General features: G+C 36.0%; 1 protein-coding gene across 4 annotated transcripts in view; it reads left to right on the top strand.

Annotated features, from left to right (window-relative positions):
• Nbea (neurobeachin) overlaps positions 1–25,417 on the top strand; it is a 639,704-nt gene extending 614,287 nt beyond the window's left edge. For all 4 annotated transcript variants that reach the window (XM_071611544.1, XM_071611543.1, XM_071611542.1 and 1 more), the window contains 7 exons: positions 1,416–1,487; positions 3,396–3,551; positions 4,054–4,224; positions 12,129–12,230; positions 20,073–20,269; positions 21,027–21,178; positions 23,585–25,417. In XM_071611544.1, the coding sequence (XP_071467645.1) occupies positions 1,416–1,487; positions 3,396–3,551; positions 4,054–4,224; positions 12,129–12,230; positions 20,073–20,269; positions 21,027–21,178; positions 23,585–23,675 (941 nt within the window). In that variant the 3' untranslated portion in view covers positions 23,676–25,417. The remainder of the gene's footprint in view (positions 1–1,415; positions 1,488–3,395; positions 3,552–4,053; positions 4,225–12,128; positions 12,231–20,072; positions 20,270–21,026; positions 21,179–23,584) is intronic.
• The last annotated feature ends 524 nt before the right edge of the window (positions 25,418–25,941 follow it).

Here is a 25,941-nt window from a genome sequence, read left to right as displayed (position 1 = left end):
AAGATCTCCCTGGAAGCCACAGGACTCCCACTGTTTCCAGACCTGAGCAGATGAGCCCTGCTGAGTTAGCCTGACTCTTTCTAGCCTGCTGACTTCTACCTTGCTCTGAAAAATACAGTGATTTACACGGTACCTTTATCTGTGAAGAGTTTGAAAGTATACCTATTTTATGGTTATTGATGATATTAACAACATGGGGTAGCACAACTGCCATTCAGTCAGAAGTATGCAGCAAACATCTGAAAGAAAAAAAAGTATGACTTCATTATTCACAGGAGCCTTAGCCTATAGAAGTATTTTGTATAAAGGGAAAAATATAAAGTATGATTTTTTAAATTGTTCTTAAGTACTGTCTGTAATCATTTGAAAAAAATGTAACTAATAAACTCAATCAAGCCCAAATGTTAATCCTCCAAAAGTAACTTTTAGTGATATGAAGATTTTAGGTGTGGTATTTCATACCTTCAACAATCATATGTTAAAAGAGGGTTCCCTTGGGTAGAAGCCCCAGCTTCCACCCTACCCTATCCCAGGGAACCCATACTCACATCATTCAGATTGGTAGCATGGTCTTTTCTCTGAGTGCAGACTTTGGTTGCCAGGTAACCCTGGCTTTCTGATAGATTCAAGAAGCATCATGATCCTGTTTCTTGTTTTTTGTTTTTTTTTTTTTTCTGTATTTTTTAATTGTATTTTTTAATTATAATTTTTTAATTTTTATTTGTTATATATGACAATTCATATTACAATTCATATTACACATATAGAGCACAATTTTTCATATCTTTGGTTGTACACAAAGTAGAGTTACATCCTTCATGTCTTCTTCATACATGTACTTAGGATAATGAAGACCATCGCATTCCACCATCTTTCCTACCTCTGTGCCCCCTCCCTTCCCCTCTCTCCTCTTTTCCCCTTTGCCCTATCTAGAGTTCATTTAATCTTCCCATCCCCACCCTCTGTAGCATATTATGAATCAGCATCCTTAAATCAGAGAAGTCATTTGGCATTTGGTTTTTTGGGATTGGCTAATTTCACTTAGCATTATATTCTCCAGCTCCATCCATTTATCTGCAAATGCCATGGTTTTATTATGTTTTAATGCTAAATACTATTCCATTGTGTATATATACCAAATTTTATTTATCCATTCATGTACTGAAGGGCATTTCAGTTGGTTTCTCTGGGTATCCAGCTTTTTCTTATCAGTCTGTACAGCTTTCTCCATATTATAAGTGATTTTTTTTAGGACTACCTACAAAGTCACACAATATGTCTGAATCATTATTAAAATAATTTACCACAATTTTTAAACAAATATGTATTTTGTGTAATCATGATATAACACAGCTTGTTAGGTAATTCTTTCTGATAATTTCATGATGGTTTTTTCTTTCTTTTTAAACCGTTAGGCCTCAGAGGAGCTCCAGGTTACTCCTTGGATCAAGCCCATCATCTTCCCATTGAAATGGACCCATTAATTGGTAAGCTGACAGACAAAAATAAATTTTCATGGATACTGTCCACATATTTTTACATGATTATTTTTCAAAAAAAAAAAGATGGTTAAAAATATTTTTTCTGCTACAAAATTAATGGTCACATAGCATCCTATTACTGTCAAGGAAATGTATAAATCATAACATACCATTTAAAACCTTGGTACTAAAGCAATTTTTATGACATTTTCTTGTTATTATAAGAGGTCATTTAAGTTGATTATAAACAAAGCAAATAATTATAGATTGTCCTTTGTTTCAGCCTAAACTATTCTTAAAAATTATACATTATTTAAAATATAAAGATTTGCAGAGATTGTTAATGGAAACTAATACTGAAGAACACATTTTCTAGAAATCTGTATTCAATAGTGCTAAACATTTTTTAAATATTTCATATGAATTGCAAACTCATGAGCTATAGTGCTTGTGGCAGATTTTGAAAATATTTTCAAATAATTACATACACATACCAGCCATATGATCCTGAGCAAGCCTTTAATCTTTCTAGGACTCTCAGTTTCATATCTCTGAGATGGTTTATAATGATGTTTATTCTGCCTATCCTGCGAAATTATTTATAAAATTAAAATAGGAAAAAGACCTAAAAATGTTTTGAAAAATTATTGAGCTATATACAATTTATTGTGTTTTATTCTTATAGTAATTCAGTTTTCATCTTTGAACTAAGAGACTATGGCCATTTCTATTCATAACATATAATTCCATATAAAATGGCTTTTATGTGTCTTGGAAAGGACACAAAGTTCAGGACTAGGAGTATTTTTAGAGTCTAGCTATCTATTCCTCTGTCCAATAGAGGAACAGACATTGACAATGAATTATATAGCTAGTGTGCAACCATGGAAAATTTAATAACTCTATTCTAATTTTTCTAGAACCAATTAGATAGTTTTGCAGCAACCGAGGACCTTTGGTTTGCTTTTCCCTTATTGCCTTTTTTATAAATATAGTTCTTCTTTTATTGCTTACCTTCCCTAGTAATTATTTTTATAGCATTAGTAGATATCTACAAATAGTGGCACTTTTAGATTTAATTGGTGTTAGAGAGTGGTGGTGGTGGTGACCTTCTACATCTGCATTTTCTGTTTAAGAATTCAGCTTGGGGATTTCTCCTGAAAGGATGGCCTAGTGTAGGGGACAGGCTGGCATCCAGACAGGCACTGGGGAAATCAGATGTGTCTCTGAGTTCCTGAGTTTATTCAGATTCAATCCCAGTGCTGTACGCTGAATCTTTGCCTGTCTCTTTCCTCCCCCCATCTCTCTCCCATCTTTTTTATTCCTCTCCTCCCTGCCAGCCCATTCTGGAAAGGCCTTCTGTTTGTTGACAATCCAGGTCTTTAAAGCTGCTGACCTAAAGCTCCCTGTGGGGCTTCCCACACAACAAAATCCCTTCCTCAGATCTCTACCTTCTTCTCTCCACATGAATTGTAAATGCCATCAGAAAATGACAGATTGGCAAATGTTAGGATATTTTTTCTTATATAGCATACTTCATATCATATTTATCCTTCATTTGGTTCTCATTGGACACTAATGAGCTTGTGCACACTAACCATCTAGAGAACTAAATACATTTAATTATTTTTATTATGTTTTAAATTCATCGTCTTGATTTCTTCATACTCTTCTTATTTATCAGTGGAGGAAGAATGAATGTTTCTGGGATAGTTTTTAAATATATAATGTGTTTCCTAAGTAATCCCTGCTACTAAGGAAATTTATATTCCTCAAGAGAAAATATCAAAATCATAATAATATTGTAGTTTTAAAAATCTATTTCTAGATAAATAAGGATAAAATTATTTTTGTCCCCTTTGAGTGCTTGGTGAAATTCTTTGAAATCCTTCTTTAAATTCTATTTATTTTTAGCCAATAACTCTGGTGTGAACAAACGACAGATCACAGACCTCGTGGACCAGAGTATACAAATCAATGCACATTGTTTCGTGGTCACTGCAGATAATCGCTATATTCTTATCTGTGGATTCTGGGATAAAAGCTTCAGAGTTTATTCTACAGAAACAGGTAATCTTGACTATTAAATAGTTTGTTCTCTTTAAAATAACTATTGCTACAAAGCAGAGCTTACATGAAATTATACTAAATATTATAGGCATTTCCATCATTTTCCAGCTTTGAGTCAGTGGTCAGGATTCAAATTAGATGTTCACATTAGAAGCTAAATAATTAATTTTAACACCATCCATTCTGAACTTTAGCATGATCCCTGAATTTGTATGACAAATATGATTGTTTTCTCCTCCAAGTTCATATCCAGTGAATGATCTTAAAACTCCCTTTAGTCTAGTTCAAATTATGAAGAGAAAAATAATGTGATTGTTATCTTTTAAGATGTTTTTTTAAAAATTCCAAGTAACATTCTTGTATCAGTTCTCAGAAATAGGAATTGTAACTAAATTCAAAGGGTCTGTAGACTCACTTCACACAGATTTAGTGAAATAAAGCTAAGCTATTACCATCTAAATAAAAAGAATAATTAAGGAAACTTGTCATTTCTGTACTGCAGGGAAATTGACTCAGATTGTATTTGGCCACTGGGATGTGGTAACATGTCTGGCCCGGTCAGAGTCGTACATTGGAGGGGATTGCTACATCGTGTCTGGATCTCGGGATGCCACCTTGCTTCTCTGGTACTGGAGTGGGCGGCACCATATCATAGGAGACAACCCCAATAGCAGTGAGTATTTATCTAGAATTATTCTGTCAGTTTATAACTTAAATGTATTTTGCATTTTTTATGTTCCTAATAGGTTTTCCTGAGACTGTAAGGATTTTAAAATGTGAAAATTTAAGTGGCAGAAATCTTCATCGGAATGTAGCTATGTTCAGAGTATAAACAAACACTAACGCTTTGAGCCTGGGATCCCAGATTCCCTCCCACTGACCTGTCTGTCTGTCTGTCATCCACAGTGTCCAGGCATCCACACACTTCAGAAGCTTCATCTGGTTCACCAAGCCTCATAATTTTGCTCAGATGAATATAATCTATCCGTTCTCTGGATTTTCCTAAGGTTTTATTTGTGCCTCTCTCAGTGAATTTACTACTTTGTACCATGTAGTATAAAAAATTTCTCCTTTTTTTCATTTACAAATAGTCATTGAATAACCTCTCAGATTAGGTGCTGGGGATGCAAAAACTGAGTAAGACTGCTAACTCCTTGGGATGCTCAAGTAGTTTTTATACATCAGTGCTCTCTAAGAAGTCCTGTAGGAAAAGAAGACTCCCTAGTAAAACAATTGGGGAAGCACTGCATGGACTCTAACTCTCTGTGTAAGCTTTGAAAGTCGTACACAAATATCTCTGTTGACTTTTGTTTAACCCACAGTTTCTCAAACTTATTTTCCCACGGAACATTTTGTTTATGTAAGAGTAGGACTTAGTCCTTGGCACTGTTGTCCTGAGGAAACACTGAAGTAGGTCATGGGTGTTTCAAGGTCCTGGCATAGTGACATACATAAGAGGTTTCCAGTAAATACTGGCTTATAAGTACCACATGCTAATGGAGTATGCCACTGGAGCTCCTCTGGTAAATATTGTTAAATGATAGAAGAGCTAGATTACCCAGAAATAATTACTGCTCTTTAATTACCAAGTTTTCAATAGTTCAAATGTATGTGTTTTCTGTAAAATAGTTCAAATGTGTGTGGTTTCTGTGAAGTGTCAAGAATGGAAAGTACTTACAGCAAGATTATTCAAATTGTAATTCATACATCAGTCACAACAAAACAGCACTCATGAGAATAGGGAATATCTATGACAAAGAGGTAAGAGTTTCCTAGGAATCCTGTGTATCTGCAACTGAAACACTCCAAGAGTAGATAAGAAATCTACAAGATGCCATGTTAGAGCTTTATGGCTTGAGCTGCCATCCCTATGAGATACCTGGGGAAGGAAAGGAATGGAACATCTGCCATTCAAGTCTCACTTTCCCTTAACTCATACGTAATTTGACAGGAATACTGCAAAAATAGTAGATGATTTTTGATGGACGGGAACAAAGACTCTGTCATAGTACAGGAGAGAATATGCAAATATATGCAATTAAGAAATTACTGGAAGATTATACTAGATGACCAAATGATATGTGAAGTTTTATTCTTACTGCCCATAGCTAGGGTTGAAGAACAATGGATGAAGAAATTGAAAGCATGTTGTGAAGTAATATATATCTCTTGGCAAAGAGTGTGAGAAAAAGTGTATGTTAAACCTAAGTCTCAATTCACATATAAGTAAATTGTGAAGGAATACTCAATATTGATTTGAGGCAGGGGGAGTATTCAGTGCTGCTTGATTTCTAACCAGTTCAAATAATAGATTGCCAGTGATAATCTTACTATAAATACTAGTAAGTTAGCATCCTATTTACTCTTGTAAAACCTTGCCCTTAAAAATTTTTATCTGTTGACAGGTTTTAGTGTGCCTGTGTGTGCATGTGTGTGGGTATTGCTAAGTCATCTTTGACCTACTGATGATGACTTGAATTCTCAAACATGGTACATTATCACATGCATTTTATTTAAAAGTAGTTTCATAATTTTATTTATTTCCATAGTAAGGTAGCATTACTTAAAAATATTCAGTGAAACATCAGGTCTGTGTAACATCTTATATGTATATTAACAAAAATGATTAGAAAAATTTTCCAAAAAAGCAGAGTAGAGCTTTAAGTATAATTAACATCTTTAAAAATGAGTCTCAGAGTGATACAAACGTTATTTTCAAAATTGGGAATTCATTTAGTAAAAGCCGCCATCTGGTATCAAACATAGGATATTTTAGATAAAGAACTTTAAAGTGTTAAACTATAATAATTAACAGTACTACTTTATTTCTAATGATCTTTTAAACAAAACTCAGTTGACTGTCAACTGGAGCTTAGGATAATGAGTTAGCAAGAAAAGTTAAATACAATAATATTTGAAATGTTTGAAGTTCCATAGGACAAAAGCTATATGAATACAAAGTGTTTCTATTAACCCTTAAAAAAATTTTGGTTATTATATTTGTTAAAAATAGTGTTTTATTCAAGTGTTGAAAAAAAGTAAAATTATCTTTAAGAAGTTTACAGAGATTATCAATATGTGTTTTTCAGTATTGCCTTTATCTATAAGAATTTATTTTTTGGTCAAAAAGTCTTATCATTATGAAGCTACACCACTTCCATAAAATCTACCCTGTCAAATCTTTATTGAATATTTAACATGGAGATATGTAGTATAGCTTCCATTATCCTCAGTATAGGGGGGAAATGCTCTTCTGTAATAAACAGGATGAACACTTACAGTATGAGTCAAGCAACAAATATGTATTAAACAACTACTGTATGCTTAGTGCTCTCGTAGCAGCTGGAAATACTGGATGGTCAAAGTCTCTAATCTGGAATTTTAAGAATCTATATTATGATGATCACAGAACTTTTTTTCCTCTTTGAATATTTTGAGTACAGTGTGTATTTGTTACATGAATCATTAATTTTAACAGATAGTATTTTGCACCACAAGTACTTTGACCATCCAAGAGCACTTCATATTACATCTTAGGTATAAATTGATGATTAGGTAAAAAGGCTGATTTCATCTTTTTGCCATAAGAATAATCATAAGAGTAAAATAAAATAAAATAAATCAGATTTAGTATTTGACTGAATTGACTGATTTATGACTTATTTGTCTAAAATGACCAGCCACTATAGTAGCATATATGTGTCTGAGTAGAGCAACTATACATATTAGTCAATTCACTTTTTTTTTAAAGACAGTCACAGCACACACTGATTTGACTGTCAAATCTTTATATACATAGTTTTTGCCATTATAAAACTTGCAGTATGAAAGAAAAGAATGTTGTTTTTTCCTCCTCCAATTTAATCTACTCTAAATACCAATTCATAGGCCAGAGAATCAGTCTATATATTTTTTCTGTCTTATAATGTATTGCTACACAAAAGCAAAAAACTAGTTATGTCTAAATTCATATTAAAGTGTGTGACACAATGCCCTTAGGTTTTGGAGGTTGTATGTATTAACCTAGATTTGAAGGGGAACTCCTAGTAGGAAACATAATATCCTAGAAGCTGTTATAATTCAGGGATTGGTCTTGTAATAGACATTGACTCACTTTGTATGGCTGAGAGGTCAAATCATCCTTGTTAATTATAACACCATGAAATGACAGTATTTATCATCTAACTTTATGTGCACATCACTGAAATCTCAAGATAAATTCAAGTGGATTTAATATATGTTTCTTTTACATTATCACTATTACATTGTAATGGACAGCTCTATTAATTCCAGAGGAAAAATAAGTAATGTTCATAGATATTTTGGGGTAGATATAGAAAGAATCTGTGGATTCATTGTGCCAAATATATTGTTGTGACTAATTTAGACATCTCAAAAATATTAGCCTTTTGTAATTATTTTTACCATTTGAATGAATTTATCACAAAACAGTTAAATTTTTAAGTAAATTATTACATAGTTTCAGACCATAAAATAAGCAAGCAAAGACTTCCTACAATGTGATATAGTTTAATCATAATTGTTTTATTAATGTATTTTATACTACTGATACTAGTTTTTTTAAAATGTGTGCCTTTGAATATAGAAAATTATCTTGAAATTTTAAATAGGTCCCTAACTAGATAGCAGAATTACAAAGATATAAAGGGCAGATGCTTTCATCTGAAACAGACTTACACAAACTTAAAACTAATTTGGAAGTGATAAAATTAATTTGCGCACTTTAATTGGAAGCAGCCTCCTGCATGAAAGAAAGCAGAGCAAGCAGGCAATTTGTGCAAAAAGCTGATTGAATTTTTTGTCAGGTAGGTAGCTTGGACTTGGCCGCTTATCCTCTGGAGCCCCTCTTTGCAATATATTACAACCCATCTCTGACTGGTGTTCTTTAAAAGGATCAATGCTATTCCTGTTGAATCCCTAGAGTCCAAAACTTCATTGATCTTGGGACTTGACATTTCTCATTACATGCTGTAGCTTCCAACAAGATAGTCACAAGAGGGGCAAGTTAACATTGTTGTCTCTTCAATAGACACTGAAAATACATTGGGACCTCGGCTCAAAACCAATCTGCTTTTAAAATATGTAATTTAAATGTGTATACCAGATATAAAGTGCTTTATAGGAAACTTGATGATATTTACATATGAATTTTTTAAAATCATAGCAATATGAAATTTTGAAAGGGAATTTACTATTCTTTTCAAATCATATCTACAAAGATTCACCGAGTAATATGTATAAGACACTATTATGTGCTATTCTACTCCATCTTTTAAACACAGATCTTTTAGCTCCTATAAAAGCATTATGCAGACTCTGAAATAAGAAGCCAATTGAAAAGAAGCGTCCAGCTGTGCACACATACCTTCCCTGGGCTCCCATTGTATAGGACTCAGCTCTGGACGCTGACCCTCCCACCAGCCTCAGCCTGTCATGAAACATCTGCCAAATCACATCCCTCTCTTTGTTTACATCCAGCCTTCTTTTAAAAGACTGTCCTGTGCCTAGTACCACAACTGCCACTAGCCAATGGTATTATAGGAAATGAGAGCTGGACAAAAACTAGCCCAGAGATATTTTCAAAGTATATTTATATTTATACATAATAGATGAGTTTGTGTCACTCTTCAGAACAAGGAATGTTATCTAGGGTTTAATAAATTTTAATCCTTTAGTCTTTTTGTTGGATATCACAGGAAACATATTCAGATGTGTAATTCTCACCTCACAGGACTTTCTGTGGGTTCCACAGCCATGTATGTAATGGAACATCCTAGCCTAGGCAGGGATGCAGTGGACCATCAGTGTCCCATTCCCTCAGTCTCAGATTGGAGACATTTAAGGTTTGTCATTGGAAAGCAGCCTTCTTTCCACTCAGTCTCTGATTTTTCTTTCTTTTTATGGGCCTGAGGCTTCCAGAAAGGTCTTTGGTTTAGGTTGGAAGCAATATAAAACACAAGAGTGACAAATTTGTTCTGTGACAGGTAGCTTCAGTGCACAGACCAGTAGGTAGATTATTTAATTTGATTATTTTGGGAAGGTGAGAAAAAGATAAGCAATGGATTGTGACCTAGATCCAGGTTCAGGAGTTCAAGGAAAGAGATTTGGCCTGTCCCTGTGATGCTCAGAGCAAAATGTAGTCAGTGTCACATGGGAAGAGGAACAGGAATTTAGTGTGAATTAATAAATAGATTTAGCATATCCATCTTCTGTTCTTCATTGAATACTTTGAGTATGTAATCAAAGGAAACCATAATGTGGACCAATTGACATTTTGCAACCCAGGTACTGTTTTCAATTGTGGCCCCTTTGGCCTTGGGGAATGTGGGCCCAGGTATATTGGGGACTTGCACCAGGCCTCTGTGGTAGCCCTGCCTGTGGCTGAGGACTCAGTATTCTGATATGAAGACTTTGAAGCTATTTTCAGTTATCCCAGCAAGTTTATAACATACCATTTTGAAATAAGTCTTGAAATCATAATAGCAATGAAACAACTAAATCTCTTATTCTGGAATTTTAATTAAAAATCTGCCATATTTTATGTAAATATAAAATGAATGAAAACAGCTTCTACCATGATTCTGCAATGAGTTGGAAAGGTCAGAAATAGAATTTGAATGCTATATGTCACTAAGAGGTTTGTCCTCCAATTCCAGCAGAGTGGCATCAAGAAGCATAGGTCTAGGAGAATCCACTGTCCCTGCTTAGCTATGATTCATAAGAATCAAAGCTTTTGCTGAATATTAATAGCCCACAACTGAGGTTTAAATAAGAACCATGAGTAACTTTTACTTTGATCATCTCTCTAAAGGCTATACACCATCTCACTGAAAAATTTCTCCCTTGTCAGTTCTCTGTGAATATCTGCACTTAGTATCTATTTAATTATTTTCTTATCTGTTTCAAGAATTTTGAAATGACTTGATAAAAATGAGATGAATTCTGTTTCTTTTAAGCCCTTTATACTTGGAATTTCCAAATGCTTGCCTATGAGGAATCTTAAAATTAGATGTGTTTATTCCTTATCATTCATATCCATTCCCTCACAGAGAGCTCTTCCGTTGAGGAAATGAGCCAGGATGAAGGCCGGGGCGCTGTCGTCCTGAGAGGGGAGATCTCACCTGCACCTCCCTCTGCGCTCAGCCCTTTAACCCTGAACTACATCCATCAATTGTGATGTGGCAGTGACAGAATATTCCCAAGATTTTAAGGAATTGTTGGAGTGTGTGACATATGTCCCTGGAACAGAAATGTGCTTTCTCCTTGCTGAAAATTTCCCAACTCAAAAATCCTAGAGTAACATTTTATTTACTTTTTCCCAGCTGAAGTTGGACATCTTTGAAGGGAATTTAAGTTCCACCATTTATTCAAATGATCTGGGAAAATTTTTTTAGTGTTTATTTTTTAGTTATAGGTGGACACAATATATTTATTTTATGTTTATGTGGTGCTGAGGATTGAACCCAGTGGCTCATGCATGCTAGGGGAGCGCTCTACCTCTGAGCCACAATCCCAGCCCCAAGTTGAGAAAATTACAATGAAAAATAAAATGTCTTAGCTCTATAAATCAGACAGAAGCCTTTTAAAATGTATTTTCTAATTTTAAAAAGTATATAACAAACATAAGGAATTTTTTATTATAGTAATACATACATCAAAACATCACATTGTACATCTTGAATATATACAATTTTTAGAAGATTTACTTATTTATTTTGGAATTGTACAGAGAATGCAAATTTGAAACTTAAATTTTTTCATAGAACTTCTTACCCTCAAGAAAATATCCACTAGATTGAGAAATAAAGAGAAACTATAAAGTTGCAGTTACAAGACCAAGTTACAACATTTCTTTTCAGGGAGAATAAAATAATGGTTGATGAAACTGGCAATTTAAAATGAAATACTTTCAAGCTAGGTTTGCACCAGTGAGATACAGAATTAAGATAATTGTCTCTTATTTCTGTCACTACATTCCTCACTCTCCCTCTCTTCCCTCCTCCACCCCAAAGCAAAGTACCTCTGCTTGTTTTCATGGAGATTTTAGGAAAAATTTTTCACTGAGTAAGAGCATGGATTTTAGAATTAGAAAGCTCTGGGTCAAATTCAACACTTGCTAGATATATGAACTTGGAAACTTGAGTAACCTTCAAAGCTTTGACTCTACAAAGTATAAAATAGGGATAATAATAGTACTCAACCCAATAGGAATGTTACTATAATTAAATGAGATATCACATGTAGATACCTTGCAAGGCACAATATTTGTTTCACAACAATAATCAGGAGAAAAAGGATAGCTGTACCACTGTAATAGTATCCTAAGCATATCACATATATTAATGTATCCTGTCATTTCAATAGCCTCTATTGGAGGTTGGTGATCAGGTAGTAGGTACAGTATTTTTTCACAGATAAAGAAGTATCAGAAATGTGAAGTAACTGGCTGTGGTCCTTAATAAAATGGTGATTGTCTTATAAAAGGTTGGGTTTTATGGTGGAACTGTTTATGTTTGCCATTGTCTGTAATGACTCACTGCTGCTGCTTTCTTACAGGTGACTATCCTGCACCAAGAGCTGTTCTCACAGGCCATGACCATGAAGTTGTCTGTGTTTCTGTCTGTGCAGAACTTGGACTTGTTATTAGTGGTGCTAAAGGTCAGAATCATTTCTTTCATTTTAAGTCTTTAGAAAATGTACTGTTTTCCCAAGCTAACTGTGACTTATGATTTATTTTTTCCAGGGGACTCTTTATAGACAAATGTAAACCCTAGGTTCTTTGTAGCTGTTTAGTTTTATTATTAACACTTCCTAGTACTAATATGAAATATGTTTAAAAGTTTATGTGGTATTTGTGGTCACCACCATTCTAACCATAACACTGGTAAATTCAATTGCAATATATCCATGTGATGCAATTTAAAAGGACATTTAAAAGACAAAGGGGAACTATTCCTGATGCAGTGGGGGACTTAGGGGGATCAGACTTGGGCTTGGTCCTCTGCAGGACACTTTCTTGACAAGACTGAGGCCTGTGTAGAGGTTGATGGAAAGGAACCAAGATTATATGGTTCTTTTGTCTCTTTATAGAGGAAGTGTCATTTGGGGAAAAAAAAAAATCAGGAAGCCTGGGTCCTAATTCTGGCTCAGATAGCCAGTTCTCCCTGGAAAGACTCGGGCAAAAAGAAGTCTGATGTTTGGAAGAAAAAAAGACCAATATGGCAGGAGTGTAGGAGGACATGGCAGAGACAAGGAGGGAGAAGCTGAAGGGGTAGGAGTGGCCATAGCACAAAGATTTGCATTTTTTACTTACAATATGGTGGGAAATCATTGAAGGTTTTAGTCAAAGTCATGAGATGATCAGATTTGTCTGTAATTCTGGCTGCTTTGTGGAAAATGGATATAGTGGAAAGGCCAGGGACCATGTTTTTGTTTTTACATCTTAGTACAAAAGAATAGATAACAAAGAAAGTGGCATACAAATGTAGGAAAAAAGTTTTAGTTTTCTGTAGGTAGAAAGCATTAGAGGTGATTGATTGCTTTTATTCATTTTTTCCTAATTTTCGGTAGTTCTTAACTTTAGTAGTCAGGAAAAACTTAAGTATATTTTTATAATGTCACTTACTTTGTAAATATGTATCTGTTTAAATTAATTGATTGGAAATAAAAATGTAATTCTCCCAGCGTCCTGCAGGCGGGGTAGTCACGACACCCCAATTGGAGTAGGGGCAGAGCAGAGCCTCCACCCGTGCCCGAAAGGTGGGCAGATCTGCGACCGACCAGCGGGACAGGCCCAGTGGCCTGCCGGTACGACAGACACGTCACCCCATTTGCAGTAGGGGCAGGGTAGAGCCGCCGCCCGCGCCTGCAGGGTAGGCAAACCTGCAACCGACCGGCGGATCAGGCCCGGTGGCCTGCCGGCGTGGTACACTCGTCACCCCAATTGGAGTAGGGGCAGAACAGAGCCGCCGCCAGCTCCCAGAACAGGCCCAGTGACCTGCCGGCGTGGTAGCCACGACACCCCAATTGGAATAAGGAGAGAGCAAAGCCGCCGCCCGCACCTGCAGGAAAGATACGCAAGCAGTATGAAAAGACAAGGAAAGAAAGGACCACAAGCAATGCAGGTCAACGCAACTTTAGAAGAGGTAACAGCTGCAGCAGATGGAATGTCAGATAAAGAATTCAGGATATACATGCTTCAGATGATCTGGAGTATCAAGGAAGACATTAAACAGCAAAATCAGACAATGAAAGATCACTTCGACAACGAATTACGCAAACAAATCCAGGAAGCAAAGGATCAACTATACAGGGAGATAGAGGTTATAAAAAACAAACAAACAGAAATCCTAGAAATGCAGGAAGCAATAAACCAACTTAAAAACTCAATGGAGAATACTACCAGCAGAGTAGAACACTTAGAAGATAGAACATCAGACAATGAAGACAAAGTATTTCAACTGGAAAAGAACATAGACAGCTCAGCAAGACTGTTAAGAAACCATGAGCAGAACATCCAAGAAATATGGGATAACATTAAGAGACCAAACTTAAGAGTCATTGGGATACAGGAAGGTACAGAGCTCCAAACCAAAGGAATGAGAAGTCTATTCAATGAAATAATACAAGAAAACTTCCCAGACTTGAAGAATGAGACAGAATCCCAACTCCTAGAAGCCTACAGGACGCCGAATGTGCAAAATCATAAGAGATCCACACCTAGACACATTATAATGAAGATGCCCAACATACAGAATAAGGAGAGAATTTTAAAAGCTACAAGAGAAAGGAAGCAGATTACATTTAGGGGTAAGCCAATCAGGATAACAGCTGATCTTTCAACACAGACTCTGAAAGCTAGAAGATCCTGGAACAACATATTTCAAACACTGAAAGAAAATGGGTTCCAACCAAGAATTGTGTATCCAGCGAAATTAAGCTTCAGGATGGAGGATGAAATTAAAACCTTCCACGATAAACAAAAGTTTAAAGAATTCGCAGCTAGAAAACCATCTCTTCAAAACATCCTCGCCAAAGCATTACAGGAAGAGGAAATGGAAAATAACAATGAAAACCAACAGTGGGAGGTAGGACAGTAAAGGGGGGGGAATAATCAAAGAGGAAAACAAACCATGTTTAGTAACAGAAATAAACAAATATGGCTGGAAGAACAACCCATATCTCAATAATAACCCTAAATGTTAATGGCTTAAACTCACCAATTAAGAGACACAGGCTAGTAGAATGGATCACAAAACAAGACCCAACAATATGCTGCCTACAGGAGACGCATTTGATAGGAAAAGACTTACATAGGCTGAAGGTGAAAGGTTGGGAAAAATCATATCACTCATATGGACTTCGGAAACAAGCAGGAGTGTCCATACTCATATCAAATAAAATAGATTTCAAGCCAAAGTTAATCAAAAGAGATAAAGAGGGACACTACATACTGCTTAAGGGAACCATACACCAACAAGACATAACAATTATAAATATTTATGCCCCAAACAATGGTGCAGCTATGTTCGTCAAACAAACTCTTCTCAAGTTCAAGAGTCTAATAGACCACCATACCATAATCATGGGAGACTTCAACACACCTCTCTCGCCACTGGACAGATCTTCCAAACAAGAGTTGAATAAGGAAACTATAGAACTCAATAACACTATTAATAACCTAGACCTAATGGACATATATAGAATATACCACCCAACATCAAGCAGTTACACTTTTTTCTCAGCAGCACATGGATCCTTCTCAAAAATAGATCATATATTATGTCACGGGGCAACTCTTAGACAATATAAAGGAGTAGATATAATACCATGCATCTTATCTGATCATAATGGAATGAAACTGAAAATCAACGATAAAAGAAGGAAGGAAAAAGCATACATCACTTGGAGAATGAACAATAGGTTACTGAATGATCAATGGGTTATAGAAGACATCAAGAAGGAAATTAAAAAATTCTTAGAGATAAATGAAAACACAGACACAACATATCGGAATCTATGGGACACATTGAAAGCAGTTCTAAGAGGAAAATTCATTGCTTGGAGTTCATTCCTTAAAAAAAGAAAAAACCAACAAATAAATGATCTCATACTTCATCTCAAAATCCTTGAAAAAGAAGAGCAAAACAACAGCAAAAGAAGTAGAAGGCAAGAAATAATTAAAATCAGAGCTGAAATTAATGAAATCGAAACAAAAGAAACAATTGAAAAAATTGACAAAACTAAAAGTTGGTTCTTTGAAAAAATAAACAAAATCGACAGACCCTTAGCGATGCTAGCGAAGAGAAGAAGAGAGAGAACTCAAATTACTAGCATACGGGATGAAAAAGGCAATATCACAACAGACACTTCAGAAATACAGAAGATAATCAAAAACTATTTTGAATCCTTATACTCCAACAAATTAGAAGATAGTGAAGGCATAGATAAATTTCTTAAGTCATATGATCTGCCCAGATTGAGTCAGGAGGATATAGAAAACCTAAACAGACCAATATCAATTGAGGAAATAGAAGAAACCATAAAAAGACTACCAACTAAGAAAAGCCCAGGTCCAGATGGGTATACAGCAGAATTTTACAAAACCTTTAAAGAAGAACTAATACCAATACTTTTCAAGCTACTTCAGGAAATAGAAAAGGAAGGAGAACTTCCAAATTCATTCTATGAGGCCAACATCACCCTGATACCTAAACCAGACAAAGACACTTCAAAGAAAGAAAACTACAGACCAATATCTCTAATGAACCTAGATGCAAAAATCCTCAATAAAATTCTGGCGAATCGGATACAAAAACATATCAAAAAAATTGTACACCATGATCAAGTAGGATTCATCCCTGGGATGCAAGGCTGGTTCAATATACGGAAATCAATAAATGTTATTCACCACATCAATAGACTTAAAAATAAGAACCATATGATCATCTCGATAGATGCGGAAAAAGCATTTGACAAAGTACAGCATCCCTTTATGTTCAAAACTCTAGAAAAACTAGGGATAACAGGAACATACCTCAATATTGTAAAAGCAATCTATGCTAAGCCTCAGGCTAGCATCATTCTGAATGGAGAAAAACTGAAGGCATTCCCTCTAAAATCTGGAACTAGACAGGGATGCCCTCTCTCTCCACTTCTGTTCAACATAGTTCTCGAAACACTGGCCAGAGCAATTAGACAGACGAAAGAAATTAAAGGCATAAAAATAGGAAAAGAAGAACTTAAATTATCACTATTTGCAGATGATATGATTCTATACCTAGCAGACCCAAAAGGCTCTACAAAGAAACTATTAGAGCTAATAAATGAATTCAGCAAAGTGGCAGGATATAAAATCAACATGCATAAATCAAAGGCATTCCTGTATATCAGCGACAAATCCTCTGAATTGGAAATGAGGACAACCACTCCATTCAAAATATCTTCAAAAAAAATAAAATACTTGGGAATCAACCTAACAAAAGAGGTGAAAGACTTATACAATGAAAACTACAGAACCCTAAAGAGAGAAATAGAAGAAGATCTTAGAAGATGGAAAAATATACCCTGTTCATGGATAGGCAGAACTAACATCATCAAAATGGCGATATTACCAAAAGTTCTCTATAGGTTTAATGCAATGCCAATCAAAATCCCAACGGCATTTCTTGTAGAAATAGAGAAAGCAATCATGAAATTCATATGGAAAAATAAAAGACCCAGAATAGCAAAAACAATGCTAAGCAGGAAGTGTGAATCAGGCGGTATAGCGATACCAGACTTCAAACTATACTACAGAGCAATAGTAACAAAAACAGCATGGTACTGGTACCAAAACAGGCAGGTGGACCAATGGTACAGAATAGAGGACACAGAAACCAATCCACAAAACTACAACTATCTTATATTTGATAAAGGGGCTAAAAGCATGCAATGGAGGAAGGATAGCATCTTCAACAAATGGTGCTGGGAAAACTGGAAATCCATATGCAACAAAATGAAACTGAATCCCTTTCTCTCGCCATGCACAAAAGTGAATTCAAAATGGATCAAGGAGCTTGATATCAAATCAGAGACGCGCCGTCTGATAGAAGAAAAAGTTGGATACGATCTACAGTCGGTGGGGTCGGGCTCCAAATTCCTCAATAGGACACCCATAGCACAAAAGTTAATAACTAGAATCAACAAATGGGACTTACTCAAACTAAAAAGTTTTTTCTCAGCAAAAGAAACAATAAGAGAGGTAAATAGGGAGCCTACACCCTGGGAACAAATCTTTACTCCTCACACTTCAGATAGAGCCCTAATATCCAGAGTATACAAAGAACTCAAAAAATTAGACAATAAGAAAACAAACAACCCAATCAACAAATGGGCCAAGGACCTGAACAGACACTTCTCAGAGGAGGACATACACTCAATCAACAAGTACATGAAAAAATGCTCAACATCTCTAGCTGTCAGAGAAATGCAAATCAAAACCACCCTAAGATACCATCTCACTCCAGTAAGATTGGCAGCCATTAGGAAGTCAAACAACAACAAGTGCTGGCGAGGATGTGGGGAAAAGGGTACACTTGTACATTGCTGGTGGGACTGCAGATTGGTGCAGCCAATTTGGAAAGCAGTATGGAGATTTCTTGGAAAGCTGGGAATGGAGCCACCATTTGACCCAGCTATTCCCCTTCTTGGTCTATTCCCTAAAGACCTAAAAAGAGCATGCTACAGGGACACTGCTACATCGATGTTCATAGCAGCACAGTTCACAATAGCAAGACTGTGGAACCAACCTAGATGCCCTTCAATAGACGAATGGATAAAAAAAATGTGGCATTTATACACAATGGAGTATTACTCTGCATTAAAAAATGACAAAATCATAGAATTTACAGGGAAATGGATGGCATTAGAGCAGATTATGCTAAGTGAAGCTAGCCAATCCCTAAAAAACAAATGCCAAATGTCTTCTTTGATATAAGGAGAGTAACTAAGAACAGTGTAGGGACGAAGAACAGGAGAAGAAGATTAACATTTAACAGGGATGAGAGGTGGGAGGGAAAGGGAGAGAGAAGGGAAATTGCATGGTAATGGAAGGAGACCCTCAGGGTTATACAGTGGAGGAGGTAGAGAGAGAGGAGGGGAGGGGGGGGGAGAGGTGGGGAGGGGGGAGGGTGGAGGATGGGAAAGGCAGTGGAGCACAACAGACACCAGTATGGCAATTTGTAAATCAATGGATGTGTAACTGATGTGATTCTGCAATCTGTGTATGGGGTGAAGGTGGGAGTTCATAACCCACTTGAATCAAAGTGTGGAATATGATATGTCAAGAAATTTGTAATGTTTTGAACAACCCACAATAAAAAATTTAAAAAAAAAAAATAAGACCAAATAAATAAATAAATATCAACTCTCAAAAAAAAAAAAAAGAATACCACATATTAATGGGCTTAGTTATAAAATATAATCATCTTAGTGATGAAGAGCTTGCCTAGCATGCATAGGCCCTGGGTTCAATCCCCAGAACCCTTTCTTTCACACACACACTAATATTGTATTAATGGAATTATACAACATGTATCCTGTAGAGATTGGCTTTCTTTATTTGGTGTAATTCTCTTGAGATACATCCAAGTCGTGTGCATTTCTTTTTATGGCTGAATAGTTAATTCCATGGTATGGATTCACCATAATTTGCTTATCTAGTCACCTGTTAGGGGTAAAAAAAAAAAAAAAAAAAAATGTAATTCGTCCACATATTTTGCCAGTTTCATTTTATTTTGTTTTGAGAGAACAAAGGGGCAGACAGACAGTACTAAACTACATTAAGCACTTATTTTCATGAATTTGACTAGTGGGTTTTTAACTTAACACAATTTCTACAAGGGCATAGAGCAGTTGGGCCACTTCTTTAACAATCTTGCCTCACTATAAATTTATTTAAAGATAAAAAGTGGTTCTATAGTCTGAATTACTTAATTTCTTAATTTTGCTTTTACATTTCATGCATAAACTACAGAAAATGGTAAAACTTACTTGGCTTAATATGATTTATGTAGTTATAGCCTTAAAACTCTGATGTCACTGGAAATGACTAGCAACTGTCCTGATAATTCTCAGACTTTCAAGAACATATTCTGAAAGCACATTAGGAATAATGTTCTGGTACATCTGATCTTTTATTCTCACATCATTTATGAACTGTGTCCTTTTATTATGAATATACTCTGACAAAGGAAAAGACCAAGTGTTTACCCCAAAATACACATGTTTACCATAAAAAGTGGGAGGGTGTTGTGGGTGCATGTGCATGTGTGATTAAATAGTCACTGTTTCCTCTATTCATAAGTTCAGTACTTGGCTCCAGCCAGCAAACCCCTTTCTTCTTCTGTCTTCTTTGAACAAATCTGAGTACTGCCCAGCTAAGGTTTTCAGGTTGGTGAAAGCCAATGTCTGATCTGTTATCACTAACTAACCATGGGCGTTGGTATCCCCACTCTGCAGAGGGCCCTTGCCTTGTCCACACCATCACTGGAGATTTGCTGAGAGCCCTTGAAGGACCAGAAAACTGCTTGTTCCCACGCTTGATTTCCGTATCCAGTGAAGGCCACTGTATCATATACTACGAACGAGGCCGATTCAGCAATTTCAGCATTAATGGGAAACTTCTGGCTCAAATGGAGATCAATGATTCAACACGGGTAAATCTGCCTGTTCAGTGCTAAATAGGATGGAAGCCAAGAGATTAAAAATTAGTTGTTTTACATTAAATGATTCATAATAGAACTTCTCTGGCATCCATATTAATGTGTACTTATTTAGAAAGTACATAAATTCAGGTAGATTAATACATTGAACAAACCCCAAACTCCTTTAGGCCCAGGTAATTAACTCAGTGAATTAGACTTCAGGGACAATAGTTACTGTTTAATTAGAGGTAGGCCCTTAAGGAGATTTTTTTAAAGTTCCTTTTACTACAAGTCATTGTTTCTACACTGTACTCTCACAATAGTGAATATAAATTTATTGTTGAAAAATCCTACCTTTATAATCCTAAACCAAATTGAAAAGTACCCACTTGCCCTCCATTCACAAATGAATTATCGGTATTAAAAATTGTTTTGAAATATACTTCTGCTGTTTGTTCTTAAAGTCTAGACATTTTTGACATTCAGAATTTAACAAAACATCAAGTTATTAATTCTCAAGTTCTTCCTAAATTAGATGGGTAATATTCTCTTTGGGATTTTCATAATTTTGTAACTTAATTTGATTTTAATAAGATTCTTTGTCTATGTAAGAACTTGACAAATTCCACATTGAAGCTTTTAGAAAGCTTGAACAATTTTCTAAAAGAAGACTACTGCTATAAGGGGGATGGACCATGTGCTTTTCAGTATTGACCACTGATTGTGAAAACATGGAAAGAAATGTTTGGTTTTCTGCCTTTTTCTGAAGGCCATTCTCCTGAGCAGTGATGGCCAGAACCTGGTGACTGGAGGGGACAATGGTGTGGTGGAGGTCTGGCAGGCCTGTGACTTCAAGCAGCTCTACATTTACCCTGGATGTGATGCTGGCATTAGAGCAATGGATTTGTCCCATGACCAGAGGTGAGCCATGTCAGGGATGAGTATAACCACTGGGAACTGCCATGGTAAGCTCTGGGCATTCTACCCAGGGTGGAATGTGCTAGAATAAGATCCCAGTGTCCAAGTGGAAGAAGGACTAGTGAAAAAAAGGGTAAAATGGGGGAAGGAGTACATACTCTGAGGAACAATTATGATAAGCAGGAAATAGAGGAGGAAAATAAGGAGAAACACCAGAAATGGGTCTGTTGAAGAAATGGGCACCTCAGACACATCTTAAGGGCTTACGACATAGAACTTATTCCCACCAGTGTCTCTGTTCTCAGACCCTCACCTCATCCCAGACAGTTTTCCCTGGTTAAGATTGTGTGAAGGAAACATATATATATATATATTTTTTTTTTTAGCAGAGATTGATTTCAGGGTGAGGCCTGCCTCTAACAATCAAAATGCATACTATAGACTCCAGCTGGCCCCCTTTTAAAAAGTTCAAGGGGCTCAGTCATTACCTGAAATAATCCTACCTTCCCCCCTTTTACTTACTCACCTATTTCTCACTTATGTTATTTTGTTGTATTTTATATATTCTTCTAAAATACTTTAATCCTTTCATGGAAAGAGTTGACAGGAATATGTACTAATTAGCATGATCTTCCTTGGTCTTTACTTCTCTTTCACAGTATTTTTTTATTTCCTAAAATTCACCTTTGAGCTTATTATAAAGTGAAAAGAATATGAGGAACATAACTAGTTAACATTTCTAAATTTAAAAAATAAACTAGAACCCTATGATATTAAATTAGCATGGAATATCTCATTGTTTTCTATATCTTTAATGGAAATAAGAAAAGCCTGCTAACCAACTTTTTTTCAACTATAAATAAATATATGAAATGTATTTTATAATAATATGGGTTTCTAAATATTTTAAATATTAAGACAGTTAATAAATTTAACAAAACATCTTTACAATACAATAAAATGGTACTGAAGTCATCAGGAAAAACAAAGTAACTTAATTTAGACTCGGGAATGGACATGTGGTCTGCAGCCAGACTGTTTTTAAAGGAAGTTTAAGGTTATCATTAGAGTATTCCAAAGTACTCCAGGGCATAATCAGGAATAAATGAGAATGATTTACTGTGTAATTAGTTATAGGTACATGGGTGTTTGTAAAGTGTTTTAAATGTTCTATGTTCTTAAGTGATTTAAATATTCTCCCCAATATTTATTCACATATTTGTTTTGCAAACATTTGCTGCCACTGTCAAAGGTAGAATATTCTGCAAATAAGAATACATAACAAGATTACTAAATACATAACAAATAAGAATACATAACAAGATTACTGACCCCAAAGAGCTCACATAATCATAATTTGAGCAAAGAAAGTAACAGAATTACAGAAAAAGGAAGCGATCAAGTCCTTCTGAGGGTTGGGAAGGGCAGGACAGACTTCAGAATTTACCCATCCATTTACCAGGCTTGGACAGAGAGCGAATGAAAGAGCATATTCAAAGTCACAGTAAAGTGAAGGGTCTCTAAGTGCAGTGAAGAAAAATACAGATTAGGTTTCTATTTCTATTTTAATTCCATTCTTATTTTTGCTGCTTTATAATGTGCCTGATATATTCTGATATATTAGAACAGTAAGCGCATACATAGAAACTATGAATTGATAGACAAACACATATTGGGGATTTATACTCAAGAAAGTGTTTATCTGATAAGTGGTCGTATTGAAAGTTGCACAATGCTTGGGATAGACAGGTTGTGAGCGCTCCATCAGTGGCAGTGTGGCTGGTTGGAACTGTCACAGAAAAGAAGCCTTGGTGCTGGATGGCTGGTTGGAAGACATAAGGGAGAGGGAAGGAAGTGATCACAAGATCAGTAGCTGGACAGTGGCTCAGGGTGGGTGCCAACTGTTGAGGGGTTTGTGAAGCATCCTGTTGTCATCCAGTAGGCAAAGGCACTCAATAGGCAAGGAGAATTTGGCATCGGGGGCTTCAGAAAGAGTTGTCATTGCATAAGCCCATGCACAAGGAAGGCGTGTGAAGTGACAGTTTAGAGATTAAAGAAGACTAAGAAAGAAGGGTCACAAAAATGGGAAGAGAAGCCAGAAATCCTCAGAGAAGCCAGTAGTTGTCAAAAAAGGGGAAGTGGATAAGCATGAATGTGATTGCTGAGGCGGTAGGTGCCTGGGTGACCCTGGAAACCCTGGTTACCATGGGGTTGTCTAATGTTCTCCAACAAGGCTCTGCCATCAGGGCTGATTAGGCTGCTCTCCAAAGAACCCCCAAGAAATGTTAGTCTAATCTCCACACAAAGCAAAGATTTGGTGAAGTTCAAGATCAGGATACCATCTAACATAAAATAGCAACCACTTGGATGAATTCATGTCACTCTGAAATAATGTCTGTGCTTTTCCAGGACTCTGATTACTGGCATGGCTTCTGGTAGCATTGTAGCTTTTAATATAGATTTTAATCGGTGGCATTATGAGCATCAGAACAGATACTGAAGAGAAATGAAGAACCACAAGCCAAGCTAAAGCTGAGAGCACAAGTGCTGCATGGAAAGGCAATATCTCTGGTGGAAGAACCTCGTCCACATCGGCCTCTGTTTGTACATCCCATCACACCCAGCAATAGCTGTACATCGTAGTCAGCGACCATTTTACTTTGTGTGTTTTTTCAGAACTGAACACCAGCTGCTACCAAGCAAGCTTGTATCATGTAAATTATATGACTTAGGAGATGTTTTGGTAATTATTTCATATATTGTTGTTTATTGAGAAAAGGTTGTAGGACGTGTCACAAGAGACTTTTGACAATTCTGAGGAACCTTGTGTTCAGTTGTTACAAAGTTGAAGCTTTGAACCTAACCTGCATCCCATTTCCAGCCTCTTTTCAAGCTGAGAAAAAAAAAAAAAAAACACATTTGATACTTTGTACATCAGATGCATCTTATTTAAAGGGATACTTTTGTAAAAGTAAAACCTTGTATAAAGAACAAAACGTTTCTTAATTTTATTGTGGAGTTACAACTTGCATGTTCTTTACTCCTGATGTCTCAATGGAACAGGTGCATTCACATTATGAAACAGAAAGATCTGTCCAAGGACACAGCTTGTACAAAAGGGTTGAATTTGGGCTCTATCAGTAATATTTGACATTTTCACCAAAATATGGTTTGCACTTTTTAATCTAAATTCATCCCTTCTAAGTGAAATTTGCTCATAAAGCATTTGGATACTAAGCCATTATTTGCCATGTTTTGTACTTTATACAAAGAAAATTCAGCCCTACCCTTTATAATTTGAAGACACAGCAGAAAGGGGGCTTAGGGATGAGGTCCTGGTTTTTATTGTATAAATAGGAGTCATGATCATTAGTTTCATAGTAATGACTTCCCAACACCTGGGCATCTCTTCCAGAGTCATCCCACTGGCTTAGTGTGTATGCATTAGGGGAGGAGAGTGATGCTAACTTATTTTTCCCTCTTTGGTTCTTAAATAGCTTAGTTTCTTTAATAACAGGTCAGACTTTATTACAACAATAACTGAAGTTATTCTTTTAGGTTCTTGTGAAATTCTCACCTAAAGCCACATTCTTAGCCTAAGCCACTTCATCTTTTATGACATAAAATGATGGCCGTCAAATGATTTTCCATACCTTGTACTGATCAAGTTACACACCCAGGGGTATATACACTTTATTCATGTTTCTTCTTTGTATATTTGGTGACTGTATTGTCATAGATGTACATATTGTGTCGGTAGGGCTATGAGGCATGTTACAGGAATGTAATTTTCTCAGAATTTACACTCACTTGCAGTCATTTATTTAAAAAGATAAAACAAGATAATGGGTTCTTTGTATTGGCACTTTGCACCAGAAACATATCATTATTTATTGATGTGATTACTTATTTGTTATCCACCTTGTACTAGTAAGTTTTAGCACTGAATTATTCCTTCTTCATTGTTGTTTGTATTTATGAAATTCTGAAATTATGGGGAATCAGTGTAATGATTAAGTTATTCATCACCAGGCTGTAAGCAATATCTTGAGTTTGTAGCTTAGAATTGGGAGGATACTGAACATCTGGAAGACAAGTTCATTTCATCTTAAGATCATGGTGAAATATTTTGGATATATAAATTCCTTAAGCTATTGTAACCATGTTTTATTGCAAAGATGTAAAATATGCCAGATGTGTGTGAGTTGGAAATCAAAAAAACAAAAAAAGAAAATAAAATATGCAAAGAATTCACGGATTGTTTCACATTTCACTGGATCCTTCACTAACATGCATTCATTATATTGTCATACAAGTGTAAAGAATCAGCATTGCCTCATATAAGGGCCTAGCATCTAAAAACATGAAACAAAGTCCTAATGAGGTCTATAATTTGCTGAAACATGAGCTGCTCTGCTTGGCCATCTGGCAGGGATTTGGGGCAACAGTGACCTTAGGGAAACAGCCCTTGTTTATTCTGCACACTTCACTTTTTGGATTATTTTTAAACTATATTGAAAAGAAGCTAAATGTTGAAGGATATAATAACTTTTGGCATTAATATTATCAAATGATGCTATGTTCATCTGAAACCATGCTTTGAAAAATTCATCATCAACCAAGCATGGCACAGGCAGGGGCCCAGAGACCTAGAGGAGCTGAGCAGCTGCTGACCACAGCAAGGTGGATAGCAGGAGCACTGCTGAAGAGACATTAGCCATGCAATTTGGTGTGGATGGTGAGGCAGCAGCCCAGCCAGGCACAGA

This window comes from Marmota flaviventris, chromosome 4 (genome assembly GCF_047511675.1).
Source record: "Marmota flaviventris isolate mMarFla1 chromosome 4, mMarFla1.hap1, whole genome shotgun sequence".
Lineage (NCBI taxonomy): Eukaryota > Metazoa > Chordata > Mammalia > Rodentia > Sciuridae > Marmota > Marmota flaviventris.
Note: the sequence above shows the minus strand (reverse complement) of the source record. Positions and strands in the feature narration are given on the sequence as shown.